Source organism: Phasianus colchicus, chromosome 5 (assembly GCF_987193195.1).
Source record: "Phasianus colchicus chromosome 5, bPhaCol1.hap1.1, whole genome shotgun sequence".
NCBI lineage: Eukaryota > Metazoa > Chordata > Aves > Galliformes > Phasianidae > Phasianus > Phasianus colchicus.
The window spans coordinates 31,249,586-31,268,483 of NC_143440.1; the positions used below are offsets into that span (position 1 = coordinate 31,249,586).

At 33.2% G+C, this 18,898-nt stretch overlaps 1 protein-coding gene and 1 long non-coding RNA gene across 17 annotated transcripts in view; one reads left to right on the forward strand and one right to left on the reverse strand.

The window, feature by feature from the left end:
* RYR3 (ryanodine receptor 3) overlaps positions 1–18,898 on the reverse strand; it is a 202,157-nt gene that overhangs the window by 13,287 nt on the left and 169,972 nt on the right. For 13 of the 16 annotated variants that reach the window (XM_090141242.1, XM_090141245.1, XM_090141240.1 and 10 more), the window contains 19 exons: positions 17,502–17,611; positions 17,136–17,187; positions 16,423–16,476; positions 16,076–16,175; positions 15,745–15,824; positions 15,399–15,475; positions 13,662–13,735; positions 13,409–13,426; positions 12,810–12,890; positions 12,320–12,408; positions 11,816–11,944; positions 11,322–11,426; positions 10,170–10,251; positions 8,518–9,839; positions 5,302–5,360; positions 4,717–4,885; positions 4,033–4,119; positions 3,107–3,304; positions 1,617–1,747 (listed from right to left, as the gene is read on the reverse strand). In XM_090141242.1, the coding sequence (XP_089997368.1) occupies positions 1,617–1,747; positions 3,107–3,304; positions 4,033–4,119; positions 4,717–4,885; positions 5,302–5,360; positions 8,518–9,839; positions 10,170–10,251; positions 11,322–11,426; positions 11,816–11,944; positions 12,320–12,408; positions 12,810–12,890; positions 13,409–13,426; positions 13,662–13,735; positions 15,399–15,475; positions 15,745–15,824; positions 16,076–16,175; positions 16,423–16,476; positions 17,136–17,187; positions 17,502–17,611 (3,017 nt within the window). The remainder of the gene's footprint in view (positions 1–1,616; positions 1,748–3,106; positions 3,305–4,032; positions 4,120–4,716; positions 4,886–5,301; positions 5,361–8,517; positions 9,840–10,169; positions 10,252–11,321; positions 11,427–11,815; positions 11,945–12,319; positions 12,409–12,809; positions 12,891–13,408; positions 13,427–13,661; positions 13,736–15,398; positions 15,476–15,744; positions 15,825–16,075; positions 16,176–16,422; positions 16,477–17,135; positions 17,188–17,501; positions 17,612–18,898) is intronic. The other 3 variants (XM_090141246.1, XM_090141239.1, XM_090141237.1) reach the window with 1 other exon arrangement.
* The window catches only part of LOC149917828 (uncharacterized), a 37,130-nt gene that overhangs the window by 7,968 nt on the left and 10,264 nt on the right, over positions 1–18,898 (forward strand). Inside the window, exon 4 of the long non-coding RNA XR_016466924.1 lies at positions 12,219–12,334. This is a non-coding gene — a long non-coding RNA (uncharacterized LOC149917828). The remainder of the gene's footprint in view (positions 1–12,218; positions 12,335–18,898) is intronic.

The window sequence follows — 18,898 nt, forward strand, 5'->3', positions numbered from 1 at the left end:
TTTGAACTTTACAGAAGGATTCTCTGCATTTTTACAAAGATACTGAGTTGAAAATATTAAGACTGTCCTTGGAAAAGTATCAGTAGAACAGATGAGAGTTTCACTGTTAGAATTCTCTACTATTCTCTCTACGCTTCAACTGAATCAGGAGTGAGAAAGAAAAAAATTCTCTGAAAAGTCTGGATGATAATTTACTCTTGCCTGTTGGAGACAAGGACCCTAAGAATTGTTAAATTAAATTATTATTATTAAAAAAAAACAACACAGAATTAGCAAATCAGGCTAGGATACTGAATTCACCTATAGCTGACAGTAAACTTTTCTGAGAATCTTATAAACTGAGAAGCAATTGTTTTTTCTTTTACTACTGCTTATTTTGATTTTCTAGCATTCAGCTGTCTCCATGCAAAAGATCAGTCTGGATTTAAAAATATTTTGTCACCATTGAAAAATATTATAATCAAGTGACTTTCTATTGTAGTCTAAATTTCAAGCTAAAATAAATGAAAAATTCTTAATTCTCTGTTGGAAAATAATACGTTCAAGAATTTCTGATAATGTGGACACTGTAAATTTAATCAGAGTACCAATGGTGCTATTTATCATGTACAAAAATATTGTATGTCTGATAAGATGGATATTTTGGTTGTTAGACAGCATAGTGTAACTGATACACTGAGTTGGTGATTTTTGCTATCTTGTTTTTATCAAATAGTTATTTATGCCTCCATACATGTCTCCATAAAAACTGCATTGTAACTTCTCTAATGTGTGCCAAATTGGTGGAACATATTTATGCATTTTTTTGATGAAAGATTAAAATCAGCTATTTACCCACATTTCTGATTTTTATTAATTTGCCCAAGGGCAAATGACTGTTGCTTATAGAATTATCTTTAAACAAAAGCTCTAAATTTATCTCTTCAAATTAAATTGTGCTAGGTTTACTCAGAAATAACCTGTTTGACAGCATTTTGTTGTGGCAATTTAGATTGAATCATGTATCCAGCTATTTTGGCTAAACAGCGTCTGGAGTAAGGAAAGAAATTCAAGGTGACCTCTCAGAATGACTGCTATAGCTCAGCAGGAAGAGCCTGCTGACATTTTTCTTTCTCTTGCCTGCAGTTTTATTATCCACATACAGAACGGCAGGTGAGTCTCTTAGAATCAGCATATGTCTACTGTAGTATTTGCTAATGCATAGAAGCTGACAATTATGCCTATAGGGCCTACTCAAATTCTGCAATTTCTATTTTACACTTAGTTTAATTTCCTTGTCATTTATAAATTTTGTTAGCAAGAAATGGGAAAAAAGATGCAGGAGAGAATAATACTATGGAGTATGAATATGAAATTGAGGCAGGGGAGATTCTCGGTAGTGACTAACTTGTAAAATATCTTAGGGAGAGATTGTGAGAAAAGATGCACAATTCTTGCAAATAATGAAAAGGCATATTTCAAATTAGAATCTACTACTGTAGTACCTGGTACAGAGTGAAAAATGCCTTTCTTTTAGACAGAGTAGGTATTTGTGAACAGTTGAGGTTCTATATCAGTGGCTTAATAAACTACAATAGATACAAACAATTCATATTTGTACACTTAATTTTACATACGGTGTGTTTATAACCAGGCGATCCCATTGTCCTTTAATATCATCTTCAGATGGCTGTTCAGTTATGTATAATCCATCAAATTCCAGCTTCCTAGCTACCTCCTTTTCTCTCTTGAATACAACCAAAGGGACCTATGAAAATGACAGTAGACATCTTAGTTAAGGTTTCCATGTTGCTGGAAACTAATGTTCTATCTACATCATACTCTTTATATTACTATATAAACCCAAACAATTCTGACAAATGGAGAAAACAATCAGAGATGTGACTGAGGTGATCTCATGCCAGTGGTAGTGTTGATTTCTGCTACTGATAAACAAGTTCTTCCTTGCAGCTCTTAGAATATCATGAATAATATACATGTATTTTTATACTAAATAATGAAATTAAACATAAAACATAAAACAAGATTCAAGACACCACTGCATTCGCTATCTTGATTTTGTAATTCTGTTGACAGCTGCCAGTCCTGCTGTTCTGCAGTGGTAACTGTGGTTAACACAGTATGACTTTGAAATGAGCAAAATGAGCAAGTCAACAATAACGAGAGGGACAAGGAACTAAGAAGGATGGATTGCCTTGGTGAGCTAGAATTGTTTGTTTCCTTCATAACCTCATATAAAGCAAGCTTGCCATTACATCCAAAAATTCAAATTAGAGGTTGCTGGAAGTATTACTGCCTTTCTTCTAATTCTTTGTAAAACAGAGTATTTGATTAAATGGTAACCAAATTTTTGTCTAAACTAAACATAAAACCAAGGTCTCTCAACTCTGAATGGTTTAAATGCTATAGTATTACCTTATTGCCTCATAATACTCAATTACCTATAGGTACTGAGCTGAGAACTAAGTACCTACACAGCTGCTTACTCACTGTGCCCCACTCCTAGTAGAACAGGAAGAGAGCAAGAAAACTTTTGTCTTGAGTCAAAAACAGTTTAAAGAGAAGAAAAACAAAGTGATGTAAAGGCAGTCACTCCCCACTTTCCACAAGCAAATCAATGCCAAACAACAGCCACCTTGAAAAAGAAGTTCTGCTACCAAGCCCAGATTTTCTTATTGTGCAAAACATTATATGGTACAAAATAGCTGCTTGGCCAGTTTGGGTTAGCTCTCCCGGCTGTGCTTCCTCCCAGCCTCTGCCCACTCCCAGCATAGTCACTGGGGATCACATGGAGTGGGTAACAAAGACAAAATGTTCACAGAGTGCAAGCACTGCTCAGCAAGAAGCAAAATCTGGATGCTACCAACATTGTCTCAGACTCAAATCCAAACACACACAGTGATATGTAAAAAGTTAATTCCATCCCTGCCAGACTTCGTATGTGAGGAAAGCTTGGAATCATAGAATCGTAGAATGGTTTTGGTTGCATCTACGTATTAATTTGTAAAGAAGTAGATAAAACTGGTATTTTAATCTCAGCTCCAAAAATCACTTTGGAACAACATGCTTTACCAAATGTAGATTAGTAATAAGATTCAGAACTTGCCTTTAAGCAATAGTATCCAATCACGCAGACAAAGGAGATGATAGTATGAATAACTGCCAGTGCTCTGAGAGTGGGTGCCATGTAACCTGTACTTTCTTCCAAAACAAAAAATACCATTCCTTCCTCCTCTTCCTCTTCCTCAAAAGAGTTCCAGAGGTTAGAGTCTTCCTCCACTTCATCAAGTGGCTCTTCTGTCACCTAAGAGAAATTCAAGCACATTGAATACACACAATAAACTCAAAAGCTTTTCCTTTATCATACTGACAAATCCCTAAGTTCTTCCTAATAACTGATGTTTATAAAGCCTGCTCTTGTGAAGATAGTAGATAAGACCTATTAGCTTTTAACAGCAACATCAATTCATTTTCACAGCTGAATTCTCTATGTAACCTCATTTCACTAAAAAGAAAATCTAGGAGCAGCAAGTACAGGCATATGACAGTTTACAATTATCTGGCAATATATGATTCTAAAATTATGTACAAAGTATTTCCTGGGGAAAAAAAAACTTCTTAGAAAAGGGGGAAATATAATAGCTGATTATAGTTAAGTCCCTCTGTATCCTTAAAGCAAATGAGATTTAAAAAAACAAGACAGATATTTTAGTTGGATTTTAAATTTCCAGTGTCAAAATAAACAATGGAAACACGAACAGACTTAGGCAAATAAATTAAAAATGCCTAGAAACACAAATTCAACTTGTCTTTTCATTCATCCTGAGTGAAGTAAAACCAAAATAAGTTTCACATCACAAATTTTAGATATGAAGCTTAAAATATTATTTTAACTACTTCATAGCTAAATGCATTTAGTTTGTGTTTGAAAGAACTGTAATATTTGCTTCATTAAAACAGCCCTAAAACCAACATTAAATGTTCCTCTGGAAGTAACCAAAAAAACATTTAGAGAATAATGCAAAAGCTTACCTTGTAAAATAGCAGAATAAAGTTGATGGCAAATGCAACAAATAGAGCAAGAAACCGTAAGTTATAAAAGTTCCTTGCCAGGTAGTGCTGCAAATGAAGTGGAAAAACAAAACAAATTAGCGATAGCCTTTAGATAACATCAAAATGAGGAAGGTAAGCATTAAGGTTTCTAAGAATGTAAATACATAATTGTGCTGCCCTCATATGCCAGTTAAAACAAGCAATGCATTTCTTGGCAGTCCATTTAATGGTAAAATAATGGACACAGAATTGCAATAAGAAGACAAATAGAAACTGTATGGGCGGAAATCTACAAGAGAAGTGCTGGAATAAACTACGTGGGAAGTTTTCAGAGTTCTTAATTTGATATTTTTGAGAACAAAGAAGATGCTGTAGAACTATGGGCACTCCCTATTCAAGAAAGTAGAATAAAAGATTCTAGATCACAGAAGACAGACCTCCTAACAAGGAGCTTAGGCTACCTAGTCTGTCCCATTAAGCACACACATATATTCTTGCTATTTATATAGTTCTACAAAGTATTACAAAAATTGAGAAAAAAATCAATACAGCCAGTCTTTTGAAAACTCAGGACTATGTTTCTGTTATAATTTTTCCCTTAGATTTCAATCAAACATTCTATTATATGAATAAACGTTGAATAAAATTTAAGAAAAGACTTACAAGCATTTTTGTTTGATATATTTCCAAAGCTTTGAAGAAATTAGCCATAACAGCCCCAGGTTTCTCAATTTTTTGTCCATGCCTTCGCTTCTTTTTCTTTGTTTTTCCCTCTTCCGGCTGCTCAGACTGTTCTTCCTTTGCTTTATCCTGTTTCTCACCATCTTCCATGCTAGAAGAAAGATCAGCTAAGTAAGATGCCCTGATGAACTTCTGCACTGTAAATGCATTAATTTAGAAGAAATTCTAATTCAGAACGTTTGATTTTAAATGCAAATTAGTTTTGAAACTGCTACACATTATTGTCTTGTAGTATTGACAAGCTGCAAACTTTTCTTCAGGACTGCTACTCATTTTTTAAATTATTATTTTTTTTTTTTTAAAGACAATGACCATGAACTTATACGTGCAGAATTGTCAAATTCTGTCTAAAAGTTTGTATTCAAATTTTGTTGTCCGCTGGGACATACTGCTACCTCTTAGAGACTGTGCTGCTATTCAGAATATTGCTTAGATTCATTATGGCAAAGTTATCTAATATTAGGAAGTAGCAAGGATTTAAAGAGGAATTGTGTACAGATAACATACTCAGCCTTCTCAGCTTCCACTTTTCTTTCTGCTTCAGCTTCTTTCGCAGTTTCAGGTGTCTGTGGAAAACATTAACTGTCAAAATGAAGCCTCTCAAATAAATTTTTGATAACATTAGTGACTGTTTTCTAAGAAATTAAATAATTACCACACTACATCTTTTATTATGGTTTACTCTTGTAAAGACTTTGATTTCATTTAATTAGATAGCTCAGACAAGATTTTAACTGCGAATGCTTCATATCTTCTTTTGATAACTTTTTTTTAAACACAGTGTTATCAGTACTGTAACGAGTACAGATAACTGAATAACCTAATTACTCACTGTTATCAGATGATGAAGGTAAGTAACTACATCCAAGCTGTACCTTAAAATATAAAGTTCACTCACAAAGACTCAGTGCAGCTACTGGTTGTGTAAAAAATCAATTTGCCTCTTTCCAAGTATAAAATGAAGAATAATATACTGTGTCAGTGACAGCATCAAAAATCTGAAAAAGATCTGTGTGATTATTAGGCATTGCAAAACTCAATTACTTTGTCAAAATCAACTGGTGCAACTGGAATCTGACAAAAACCTAAACAACTTTTATGTACAGTGTATCTTCTCAAACTATTTATATTAGTTGGTTAGATGATCCACTAAAATTTTACTGGCACATCTCACAATCATCTAAGCATATGTTTCAAACAGCCCCTTCACATAAGGAAAAACCAACGCACAATTTTACAGATTGTTAGCTGCAAGAGAGAAGCTAGGGCCTGAATTTCAAACATCCTTATGCCCAGCGTTGCCAGACTAAAGTAAGCTCACTGCAAAAGCAGTTCAAGTATCTAAGCTTCACTGAACAAGCTGAGATTCAGAATCTAGACTTATGAAAGGAATCTAAATTGTCTAAATTTATAGTCATACACTTTTGTAAAAAACTGCCTTAGCTCTTACTCTTTTCTGTATTCTTTCAACATGCTTAGTTGTCTACTGGTGAACTGTACATTTCTCCTTCTTTTGCATAAATACATTACCTAAACTTTTTCATCACTGGTCATCTGCTCTTGTACAGATGTAGTGAAAGAACGTACAGAAGAATTTACTAAATAGATCTTGCCTTGCTCATTTCACTTCTCTTACGGAACCTTATCTAAGTACATGCAATGCAAGCATGTATAACTCTTCCCTCCAAAAAAGTTTCCTGAAGTTCTCAAGCTGATGAAGGATAATTCTGGGATCATTTTTTTTGCTCCTGATTCTTCCAAGGGTTAGGGTGGAGAAAGAATGAATAAATCCTCTCTATCCCTCTATCATATGCTCTCTTAGTTGTCTTCTTTCCAGGCTGAAGAGCCGTAGCCTACTTGATTGCATACACAAGATTTGTTCCATACTATGGTAATTTTTTCAGTTTCCCTGAATCTATTTCAGTCCAATTATATTCTTGTTGAAATGGGAGACTCCAGTTTGCAAGGTGCTGGTTTATCTTAGGTTCACTTGGCATAACAGTGCTCTGTGTTATAATTCCATCAATTCCTTTCTTGATAATGCAGAACTTCAGTTTGCTTCTTTGACATGTGTTAATTGATGATTTCATTGATACAATATTCCTGTAGAACTGTAATGTAGTTCCAAGATTTCCTACTGAGTAGTTATGATAATGTAAAAATCCATAATTTTACATACAAAATCAGATTTTTTTCTCTCTTATGCGCTACATCACTGATTCGCATCTGCTATTTTAATGTTTTTCTAACTTCTCAGTTAGATCTTGATTTCATTGCTACAAATAGCTAGATTTATCTGCAGTCTGTTAGTTTACTCTTCACTTGTTTCCATATTTGTGAACCTGTGTGACTCTCAGCACAGGTTTATCAAACCTTACAGTAAAACCTAAGTCCTATTTATCTTCACCATGATCACACAATTCCATAAGTTATTTTGTAGTTTTTCTAGCTGGATGGTAATGCCATTTATCACTACACAACTGGTTTTTGTTGTTGTTGTTTTTTTTTTTTTCAGTATACAGACAGATTTTTGTTTCTATCCATTTGTGTACCTTTTATTATTGTGAATGGTTGTGCAAAACATTCTGAAGAGAATTCTTGATTTTTGCATTGCTGTTTCTTTTCTGAGTTCTAGTCAATATTTATATAATCCTGTTATTGCTTTAACTAGACTACTTAAACTTTCCATATGCACAGTGTGAATAGCAGTTTATTGTAATATAGATTGTGCAAAAAGTAATTTGGTAGATTTCACTAAATAACATTAATGTAAAAGGCAGCTAAGTTGGATAACTGAAGTCACATTGATAACTGAAAGTTCTCAATAAGCAGTAGAGCATTTTTATCAATACTTACAAAGAAATCTGGGAGAAATGTACAAATCAAAGATAAGAAATATTTGTTGAAGAAAATTTAAAACTATTTACTCTGACCTAAAATCCTTAAGTTAAAAGTAACATTTTTAGTATACATAATAATAAATAATAAATAATAATAAATAAGAAATTAAATCTTGGATGAAAACATTTGAATGAAGAGGAAATAATGAACTAAAAAGTTGTATAATGAAGGTTCTTGAAATTTCTGGAAAGCATACTATAAATAGGTGGATTACATCTAATCAAAAGAAAGAAATATTTCAATACCAATTAGAAACAAATCTCAAATATAAACAGCCCTTCTAATCTGACAAAAGCATTTGGGTTTTGATGTGTAGCTCAGGTCCATGTTTAAATAGAATTATAAAACATATTCATCTCAGCAGAGAGGAACAGAATAAATTCTTAATAAGCAATAAAAAAATATGAAAACACAATAAACACTAAAGTAAAAGTAAATTCAGGGAAAATTACTTCAAATATCAGGAAAAAGGCTATTTTATTGTATATGATTAGGGTATGACTACTACACAATGTAAAAGAAAGAAGATAATTATATATTATATTATATATTATAATATATTGTATAATTATACCATTATTATTGAGAAAGTAAATTAAAAGGTAACTGAAGTATACTATAGTGTAAAAAAAAAATGATCATGCAGAACAAACAAGAATGTGATGGAAATTTTTTTTTAAGAGTAGAGATTATAAAATATCTTCTAATCTATAACATCAGTCAGTTAGCTTACAAATAATTCAATTGCGACTAGAAAAGCCAGTAATATATATATATATATTATTATTTCCTGGAAAGAAATACAAAATCTCCTTCACATACCTGTAATCCTTTTTTCTTACGAACATTGTTTTCCAGAGAAGACTGGATATCAGAACCAAGTATTTCTGCAATATCTCCAAGTCCAGCATCATGACCATGTTTTGAGCCACCTTCTTTCTTAGTAGGAATGCCAAAAATATCTGAAATTATGTCAGTTTCTCCCTTTTCACCCTTTACAAACTGCACAAGTTCATCTCTAATGCCATGCTCAGCACCTTCAGTTTTTTCTGCTTCTGTGACATCATCATGGATTCCAAACTGTGTTGGGTCAGGCATGTCCCCTAGTATTTTTGTAACTTTAATGTTTTTGGCTCCTTCAACCAGTCCACCCCCAAATACGGTGCTCCAAAGAATCTGGAAAATTCCCCACACTATAGTAAAGAACAGTTGGAACACCCCTACAAATAGGATCCAGAAAAAAGAGAAAAACACTTTCACCATCTCTTTTACTGTCATCTTTCTGACTTTCCTGTACTGTTTCCTTAGGTTCTTCACAGTAACCATTTTAAAAAAGTTGGCTACGTTCTTTTTGACTGCAGCACAGGCCATTGCAAAAGCTGAAGGAGATTCCAGGGACTTCTCTTCTTCCTCATCATCTCCGATATCCACAACATAGCAAGGCTCTTCTTCCTCTTCCTCAGGTCTCTCAGCTGAATCAGTCTCAGAGATTTGGGATGCTAACTGCATTTCAAAGATCGTGTCTTCACAGAAATTCACAAAAAGCTCCATTTTTTCTTGCTCTCCACCTTCATTTACAACATCAAATATGAATTGCCTTTTGGATTCCTTCACCTGTGGCTTCTCCCACTGCATTCTACTGGATTCACTGATTTCAAAGTAAACTCTTTCTATTTTCTTCGCTCCACCCATTATTTCAATACGACCAAGGTATGGTTCAAAGTAATTAAGAACACTTTCTGCAGGTTCAAGTAAGCTCTGAAGGCGTGAGTCATTAGGCATATGCTCTGAAAGGTTTGTTAGCAAAACTGCTACATTAAAGCCAATATCTTTGGCTGGTTCATGGAATCTTTCTACAAAATCAATGTAGTTGAACATATCATTTTCATCAGCTTCTGTACATGACAGCAGGAATTCAATCTCTGATTGTATATATTGTTTTTGAGCCTCCATTGACTTCTGGAAATCCTTCTTTGAAATGATGCCCTTACCATCTGGGTCATGCTCTTTGAAAGCATCCGAGTTAGTTAAATCTTTTAATTTGAGAAACATGTCAAAAAACTTCAAGATCAATTCTACGTTGCTAGATGACTCGACAAGTGTATCGACCATTTGTTTTCCAATCGTTCCATTTACAACGTTACCTAAGTAGTGTTAAAACATTGAGTTATTTGATGCCTCTATATTTTAAATAAAGGAACTTCATATTCACACTGAGAACTGAACCAAAACCTCTATTTCTGTATTTCATTTCATATTTTTTTTCCCAATATGCCTGTCTGCAGAAGACCTCTTTTTTTCATGGATATTCATATTTCAGACTAATTGTTAAATATGAAATCAATTTCATCCTGGCATTATATACTATTAGAGGTAAATAAAGAAAAGTTTAGAAATATTAACATAATCATTGGACTTTACACTATAGAGCTGAGACAGTAATATTTAATCATAAAAAGAGAAATAGCTCGAACCTTCAAGTAATGACAACAACATCACAACCATATCCTTTAGCAGATCTAGCAGTTCTTTAAGCAGTTCAATCTGAGCAGAGTCCTGTATTAAAAAGTAGAACAAACAAAAAAGAACAAATAACAAAACAGCACAGAGCATATGGTTGTTTTTTTCTTTGTATTTATGTGGGATGCATTTAGAGTGAAACAATATGCAGGACAGTCATTTGAATTTAGTTCACATTCTTCAGCAAAATTTCCTTGTAATTATTATGATTACTATCAAAGGTCTTATAACAATAGCACGGTAAGTTACTGCAGCAAAAGGTATTATTACCATAAAGCTTTAATAAAGCATTATGAAATAGTGAAGTGCAGATAAGGGATAGTAGAAACTCACAAAGCTGGTACTCCACATATCTGTCAGTATTTTCAGAATAAAAACATCCTTTTTCACTTCACAGGGAATATGTTGTGGCATAATGTACTGCCACTTAAAATAGAATTAGTATTTTAGCAGGTTTAGAAAATACAGTACAGAATTTGACAAAACTAATACGATTTCACATCTAACATTTATATGTCCACAGAATTATGATATACTTTTGTATAATAGCAAGAAGTTTGAGCAAATCAGAGGGTACAGAGACATTGAATACAGGGCAAGAAATGACTCTCTAGCGTTTCACTGAGTGAGTGTATGGGACTGAAACAGGAGTGGGGTGAAGCCGTGCACAGTGAAATGAACACTGTTTGTAGTCCTCTTGTCCACTCACTGTCACATTCCCTCCTCTTCCAATCCTTCCCAGCTTTTCTCTTGTCCTCTATCTGTAGCATAGGAACCATGCTTTTAAAGGTGTTTCAGATGTAACAGATCATCAGGCTTTGACAACAAGGAGGGAGGGAATAAATTGCTGCAGGCACTAACAGAAAGGTATAAATGAGTTGAAAGGAGTGATCTTGTGTAAGAAAAGATATGTGCACAGCGAAGACTGGCAGCTAAAATGAGTGGTATGAAGATGTTTGTTGGAAGATTCAGTGTTGTACCTTTACATGGCAATAACCCATGCAGTCAACAAGAGCCAGTATGTTATTTTATTCACAGCTTTCACTGTTCACTTGACTAATTTATAACCAGATACAAAGAAGCATTACTTGGCTCTTCCAAAATACCTGTGAAAGTTTCATCTGCATATTGGCAAATACATGAAGAAATCCAACAACTGCATCCCACAGCCTACTATGAGCCAGACTCTGTTGGTTACCGATGCAAGGTCCCTAAAAAATTAAAAAATAAGAAAAACATTTTTTACTTATATAAAATCAGAGTAATGCTTCACCTTCCTAAGGCTTCTATCTGAATAAAATAAAACCAAACAAAACAACAACAACAACAAAACAGCAAACAAGTTTCAGGCTTCCATGAAGCTACACAAGAAAGTTTCTTATAATTTCTTTGGTATGTAGCATGTAAAAAAAGAGATTTCATCATGTCAAATATGAAGCCATTATTTTAGTATTAACTTTACATTGGGCCAGTGATTCAATGCAACTGTAAAAAATAAGAAAAATAAAGCCAAATATTTACAAACTTAAAAAATTACATGATCAAATTGTGTAATCACTGAACTTCATTGTTAGTATCTTGGACAAAACCTTTCATTTACCTGTATATATTCGGTAAGGGAATTGAATATTTGTTTGGTGACAGCCAAAGCTTTAGAGAAGTTACGTTGTCCTGATTCATCAATAACCTCTTTTCCTGAATAGTACCAATAGAAGTCACTGATTGATTCCTAAGGAAAAGCACATTTTCTAATTTAGGATTTTGAAAGCAATATTTACTGCCTGCATGCATATCACCAGAAGTTGACGTTCAGTTAATCTGTTTCTCATGACAATAGGTTCTTATGTTTTTATATAACTATGCTGTCTACAGAAGTAAACAATGAAATTAACAAACGTGGTTTCATGAAGAATTCTGAAAAGTCATCTATCTTAAAAAGGAAGACAAAATAAATTAAATCCAATTCTTTTTATTTTTTATTATTTTTTTTATATCCCGGATAGAAGAGAGGAACCTCATCTTTGATTCCATTAAAATGTGAACTTATCAACATAAAGGAAAGAAAATTATGTTGCGTTTCATTTTCTTCTGATTTTTTCCTCACCTGAAGACGCAAGAGGTAGTCAACCGTGCTAATGATAATATTCACTGTTGTGGTGTTGCCCATCTGAGTACGTAGGTAATTTTGAAAATCTGAAGTAAAAAAAGGATTTGTGCTTAGTTAGTATGGACAAGAAAGAAAAATACAAGATTGTTTTTATATATTACTCTTCTTCAGTACCTTGCTGGGTAAAGATGCTCATTATCTGTGCCGGATATTGAACTACAGTATATCATTACACAGACATAACTGTAAACCATATGTATTTGCAAGAGGTTTTGGTGTTAATGATCTGCATAAAATCTGAAACTACATTAAGACTTACAAATTCAAATTAACATCCACAATTAACATTTTTGGTGTGTCACTTTCCCTCAGAATACTAAATCAGAAAAAAAATTGTCTTAGAATGAGTTATAGTCAATTATGTTTAAGAATAGGGTTATCATTTGCACTCATCACTTTTTTCCCAAAATTAACTCATTTTGCTTACCATTGTTATGCCCTTCACAGAGCAGTTGTAAAAATCTAAATAGATCTCGAGTAAATTCATCATGCTGCAACACTTTTTCACCTTTAAAATATATTAAAAATATATATTAAAAAATAAATACAACAATTACATGACAGCTTCTATTATTAAATATGCAGAACACAGTCTTACAGAATCCTTCAGAACTGAAGATTCTTGCTAAAAATACAGTACTATAAATGCTGCTTTAAGGCAATTTAAAGAAACAGGCTGATAATAATGAAAAGAAAAATGGGGTCCAAAAGCCAAGCCAAAGCATTTAGCACTCCAATGCATCCGTGGTTAAAAAAAATAAAAATAAAAAACAGCAACAAAATAAGACAAACAAACTACACATTATATATCTAATAAGCAAATGGTTAGTTATGAATAAAATTGTGCCTTAAATATGAACGACATTTCATTAATAAGCATCAAACTTCATCCAAGCTGAACACACAACTTGCTGCACACCATAACGCTAAACCTAAAGATGTCTGAGAAGATGCAGTTAGAGATTTCTTTCTGTATTTGCAACAGACTTTCGGAACAATAGTATTGAAAACTGTACCCAAACATACCACGCTCACGTACGATGACTGTGGATTGAAGAAAAATAACAAAAATAGAAGATGAGAATATTGGAAGTTACATTTTTGTCATCAAAATTATTGCTAAAGATTTCATACATGTAAAAAATATTCAGTTTAACAACCTACAGTTATTTATATCCAGTTTAACAACAGAAACCTCAAGCCAAGTTTAATAAGTTCTATTTAAAGAAGGAAGCTCAAATGTTTTAAGCGCTACTGGAATCAGTTCCATTGTACTTACGAGTTCCTTCTTCAGTAACCATTCCCAGGCCTTCTGCTTTATTTTGTCTCTCAAACGCATTCAAGTCAAGAACACTTATATAAAAAAACAAAAAAAATAATGAAAAAGTACTGCAGTAAACAATGGAAAATTATCTTCTAAGAAATTTCTGGAAGCCTTCAATAACTGCACTTCAATAACTAACTTGACCTGCTGCGACATTCACTGTCACAGCACTTAATATAAGTATTAAATCAAAGTGCTTGGGATGAAAATAAGGCTCCAGTGTCCATTTCTGTAAAGTAATGAGTCTCAGATCAGGCCTAACTACTCATCTAAGTTCTCTTCCAGTAACATCATTCATGGTTTCACGTATAAATGAAAAGAAATCTGAAATTACTCTCTATATTGACTTAAACCTGTTTGCCAAAGGAACATCACTGCAATTACTTCTCAGTTACGCTGTTGTCCACTGAACTTCACTACTACTACACTGCTGCTCTATATTTTATACATTATTACATTATTTTTAAGACATAAGTAGAGTCTTTGATTCCATAGTCCAAAGATATATATATATATATATATGTATGTATACACACACACACACATATATAGAGAGAGAGAGAATCAGAGACTCCGTACTTAATAAGGTCAAAATACACAGAAATCTATGCCTTTGTACTACTTTGCCACAGCTCGGCATCTGAAATAGCAGAAGATAATTTTTCTAAGTCTGAATATTTTCATTCAAACAGTTCAGATATAATTTTAGGATATATGCTTTTTTTCAGTTATGCTGCAGTGCATTCACATGTTCTAAGTTCCTGTGACATCCTCAAAAACAAACTGTGAAGCATTTTTCAAAACATCATTTTCATTCTCTTCTCTGTGCTCAAATCATTTTATCAAAAACTTTTTAAATGAAGTCCTGAACAATATGCATATACAGTTGTTAATACATTCACTGCAAGTCCTGTTTGAGAAAGTACTTACTAAATTGTTTTACATAAATGTGAAAAAAGACAGTATATGTTAATTAATTAGGCTGCAACTGTTAAATAATAACTTCTGCAGTGCAGGTCATCATTCCTTCCACAGTTTTTCCTTTCCTCTGATATCTTCTCCACTTGTCATTCAGTCTGCTGTTTCAGAACCGTTCTGTTGCTCTAAATGGCTGAGGAAAGGAGTTTGTCTACTGTAAGAGCAATGAGATACACCAACAATTTTCCACCTTCTTTAGGAGAGTCTTTTACCTTAACTAATTGGACGTTCTGGTTTGTCAAGTGAATGGACTACCATGGATGGTCTCACTGGCCACATGCCACCTCTAACAAGCTTGATACATATGCAGAGGATTCAGGTGAAGAGATTATGTGACATGTCAGAGAGGTGCAGAAACTGATAGCTTACTAAAGCTCCAGTGGCCTGTCTCTCCTTCAATGATGGCTTTTCTCCATCCTTAGAACCATCCAGAAATCTTGAAGGATCTGGGACCAGTAAAGGAGCTGTTACATTTTGCATTTCTGCCTCTCCAAACTAACGCTTCAAACGCATATGTAGACTATACTTTATTTTCTCAGTTGGAAAAATATTTTAAGATGTTAACACAGCATTCCTCTGATCCACAAATAGTTTCACTAAAAAGCAGAGTTCTAGAATCTGTGACTTGGGTAATTTACATCTAAAAAAGCCACCTGCACTAGACCATCAATCTCAATAAAAGTGAAACTGTAATAATAAGATCTTTGCTTTTACCTGCAGGACTGCATCAAACCAGAAAGACTTTGAAAGAATCCAGCATCCTTTTTCTCCTTCAAGTAGTCTAGCATTTTCTAGAGTACACACATTTGGGGGAAAAAAGTCTATATTAAAGTTATGTAAATTAAAAATGCCCTAAATTATCATTCAGAACGTAGGTCACTAGTAAGGAATGATATCACTGTTATTGGACCAAATACTCCAATACAAATACTCCAAGTACTCCAATATATTTTCATTGTTTAGCCTAAAATTAAATTAACAACAATAAAAATAAAACTAGAATTCTCCAATTTGTTGTTTCCTTTATATGAGCAAGATTCAATAGTTAGAAAAGCATTACCTGTTGAACTATTGTATTCCCACCATTTAGAATAGCAATACCAAGTTTTAGTGTTTCAACAACCATGGGTCCTGTATGCCCTGTCAAAATAAGGATACTGTCGATAAAATTTGTAATTATAAAGTAGTCAGTCAGAAAGGAAGTTCAGAAATTTTAGCTAACATAGTTCCTATTCACATTTATTTTGCTGCGTTACGTATCATGTACAAATCAGAGATGACATAAAAAGTTGTATATGATAATGCGTTACGTCATTATACACAAGTATATGTATAGCATTATACATGATAAGTTTACAATATGTACTCTTCTGTTCTCCTCTGAACATTACCTTTGCTTGCACTGATCATCTGAAGGACCATCTCAGCAGCTCCACGATCATGTAAGCGAGCTTGCTGATAAAGAGTTCTCTGCTTTTCCATTTCTTTCTCCTAAGTTTGGAGGGAAAAAAAAAATAAAATAAAATACAGACTGGAACTGATTCAAATGACGTATACAGATTAAAAACCTGAAGATGCTGAAGGCTATTTACCTTCACACTGCCTTTCTTCTACATGAATAACCTAGTAAAGCTTCTCAATATACACTGTTTTATTCTTTTATTTATTCTTGTGCTTATATTTAATATGCTCTCTTCCACTTCAGACAAGCAGAAAGAAATAAGATTTAAACTCTCACCTCAAATGTCTTCTCTTTGTCTTCCTCCTCCTCCTCTTCTTCTTCCTGACAGCTCTTTAAATGTTAGAAACAAAAATCACAAAATTTTGCTTAGTATGAAATATGATGGCTATTTCTATAACAGTATTTGTATTGTAAAAAGAAAAACATTACAAGATTTTTTTTTGAAGCAATAACTAAATCCAGTTAGATTTTAGATCTCTATAATCCTTACTTATTTGTGTCCATACATTAAGAAGCTGATATTCCCTTATTTATTAATACTTCCAACTATATATGTAACTTGTAACTGTTCTCATGTCATCTCTCTATTTAAATCCATAATACTTGTCTTCATAATCAAACTCTCCTGACATGGAAGCATCAGATGTAATCAATATGTTGCAAACACTGACTATCAACTTCCTTTTGACAGAATGCAAACTCCAAAATAATTTCTGAATATATCATGGATCTACTAATACTGTTAAGCTTGTTCTCATGTTAGTCCTGTGCCAAGAAATATAAACAGGGTTGCACTTACTGGAATTTTATAATATCATTTTAAAGTAGGAAATTTCTTATTACATATCTAACTCTTAACATCATTTTTTTCATTAAAAATGTAGAAATTACTAGTATAGAGCAGTCCACATAAGAGAAAAGGAAAATATTTAGAAAGCATTAGGAACTATTTGAGTGAAGCAATGGATGGAGCTCGAAATCATAGTTACCTTTGCCATCATGGCAGCATAGGCAATATATAAGGGATCATCTTCTAGTTTGCTATAAAGAAAAAATATTTAAATATATGTAATGACATGGTAATAAAAAGATAATACTCCTGATAACACATACATACTATTTTTAATAATGGAAACATACATATATCTATGTGAAATCCCATTATTATTCTACTGTAAAATTCTAATGCATCTATGAGGGCTGCTCGTAGTACCAAACCAAACAAACAAGCAAAAAAATATTCACCATGGACAATACTAAATTGCAGTTATGTTAGATCACTTATGAAATTTTACTAGAAATTCAGTTTCTGAGTGTTTTTACTCAGTTCACTTTTCAACATGGCTCTTTCTTACCTCCTCTCTGTGAGAGCATTGCGACTAAAATAGAGGATAATCTGATGAAGTGGGTCAGGTTGTTCTTTCTCTGTATCTTCCTCTTCTTCTTCCTCTTTTTTTGGAGACGTCTGTGTTTGACAGATTTATATCAGAATATACGAATTAAACTTAATGATTAAGGAAAAAGATGAGCCTATAAGTTTAGGAAAGGATTTCAGTAATTTTGTTTTGTCTAATTTGTATTAACTTCCAGTAGTTACCTTATTCAACGGCTTACCAGAGCCTGCAACACTATTTGCTTGTTTAACTAGGAAGGAATTATGAAGTCTGATACATTTGCTTGCATTTGATAATACCATTAGAAGTTTCTCATTTGCAAGGCATTGAGACTAAGACAAGAGAAAATCTTAGGGAAGCCTTATTCAGCAGAAATTGCATGCATGTTTCCACTAGACCAAAACCGAAAGGAAGTCCTGCTTAAGCAGGAGAACCAATTGATCAATGGAACTATTTTAAACAACATCATCAGAAGCCTCTTATTCAGACTGTTGTTCGCTAAATTACTTCCATGTGTCTGTTCTAGGTGACTTTGATAGAAGAATAGAACTACTACTCTTCCTGTCAACTTTAAACATTTTTGTCAGTTTGAAATAAAAGATAGCTACACTGACAAAGAGCAGCGTATCAGCTTCACCTTACTTGTGGGGTAACTCTTTAGTAGGGTTTAATTATTGTAAAATTATTGTAATTATGTTAATAACTGTTTAATTTACTAGTAAAACTGAAAGAAGTGTAATTGCAGTTTTGATTAATGGTCCCATTCTGTCCTTGAGCAGAAAGCAGCAAGAAAATGAAGGAAAAACTATGATCATTCAATTGTTCAGAGTATGGGAAGAATATAATAGCTGTAGAATACAACATTCTATACTAATTGGTCTTTAAAACCCAAAATATTAACTTCTTTGCTAACATTGAAGCATCTCCTGATGCATCTTCATGTGATCCCTGTTGCCATATATTCATACATATGGTGTTTAAGTAACACCAAGGCCCTTTGATAATAGTTTAGACAAAGTGATTACAGAAGGGTAAAAGAAAGAAAAAAAAGAATTGTTTTTCAGAATCAATATTAGGTGACAAAATGCTCAAGTTTACCAAGCACTTCCATCAAATACACACATAAACCAAAATTTTGCTGAATATGGCTGCATATATTTTCATTTCTTTATGATGTACCAACAAGAAAACAACAACAAAAAAAATTGTATCAAAGCTGAAAATGTTAAATATTATGCATCAATGAAAATTGAAAAGGGGAAAAGCATCAACTGTGTCAAGCTTTAAAAACAAAAATAAAATATAGGAACATAGGAATTACCATAATCACAAATACTGTTTGATAATTGATCTAAACC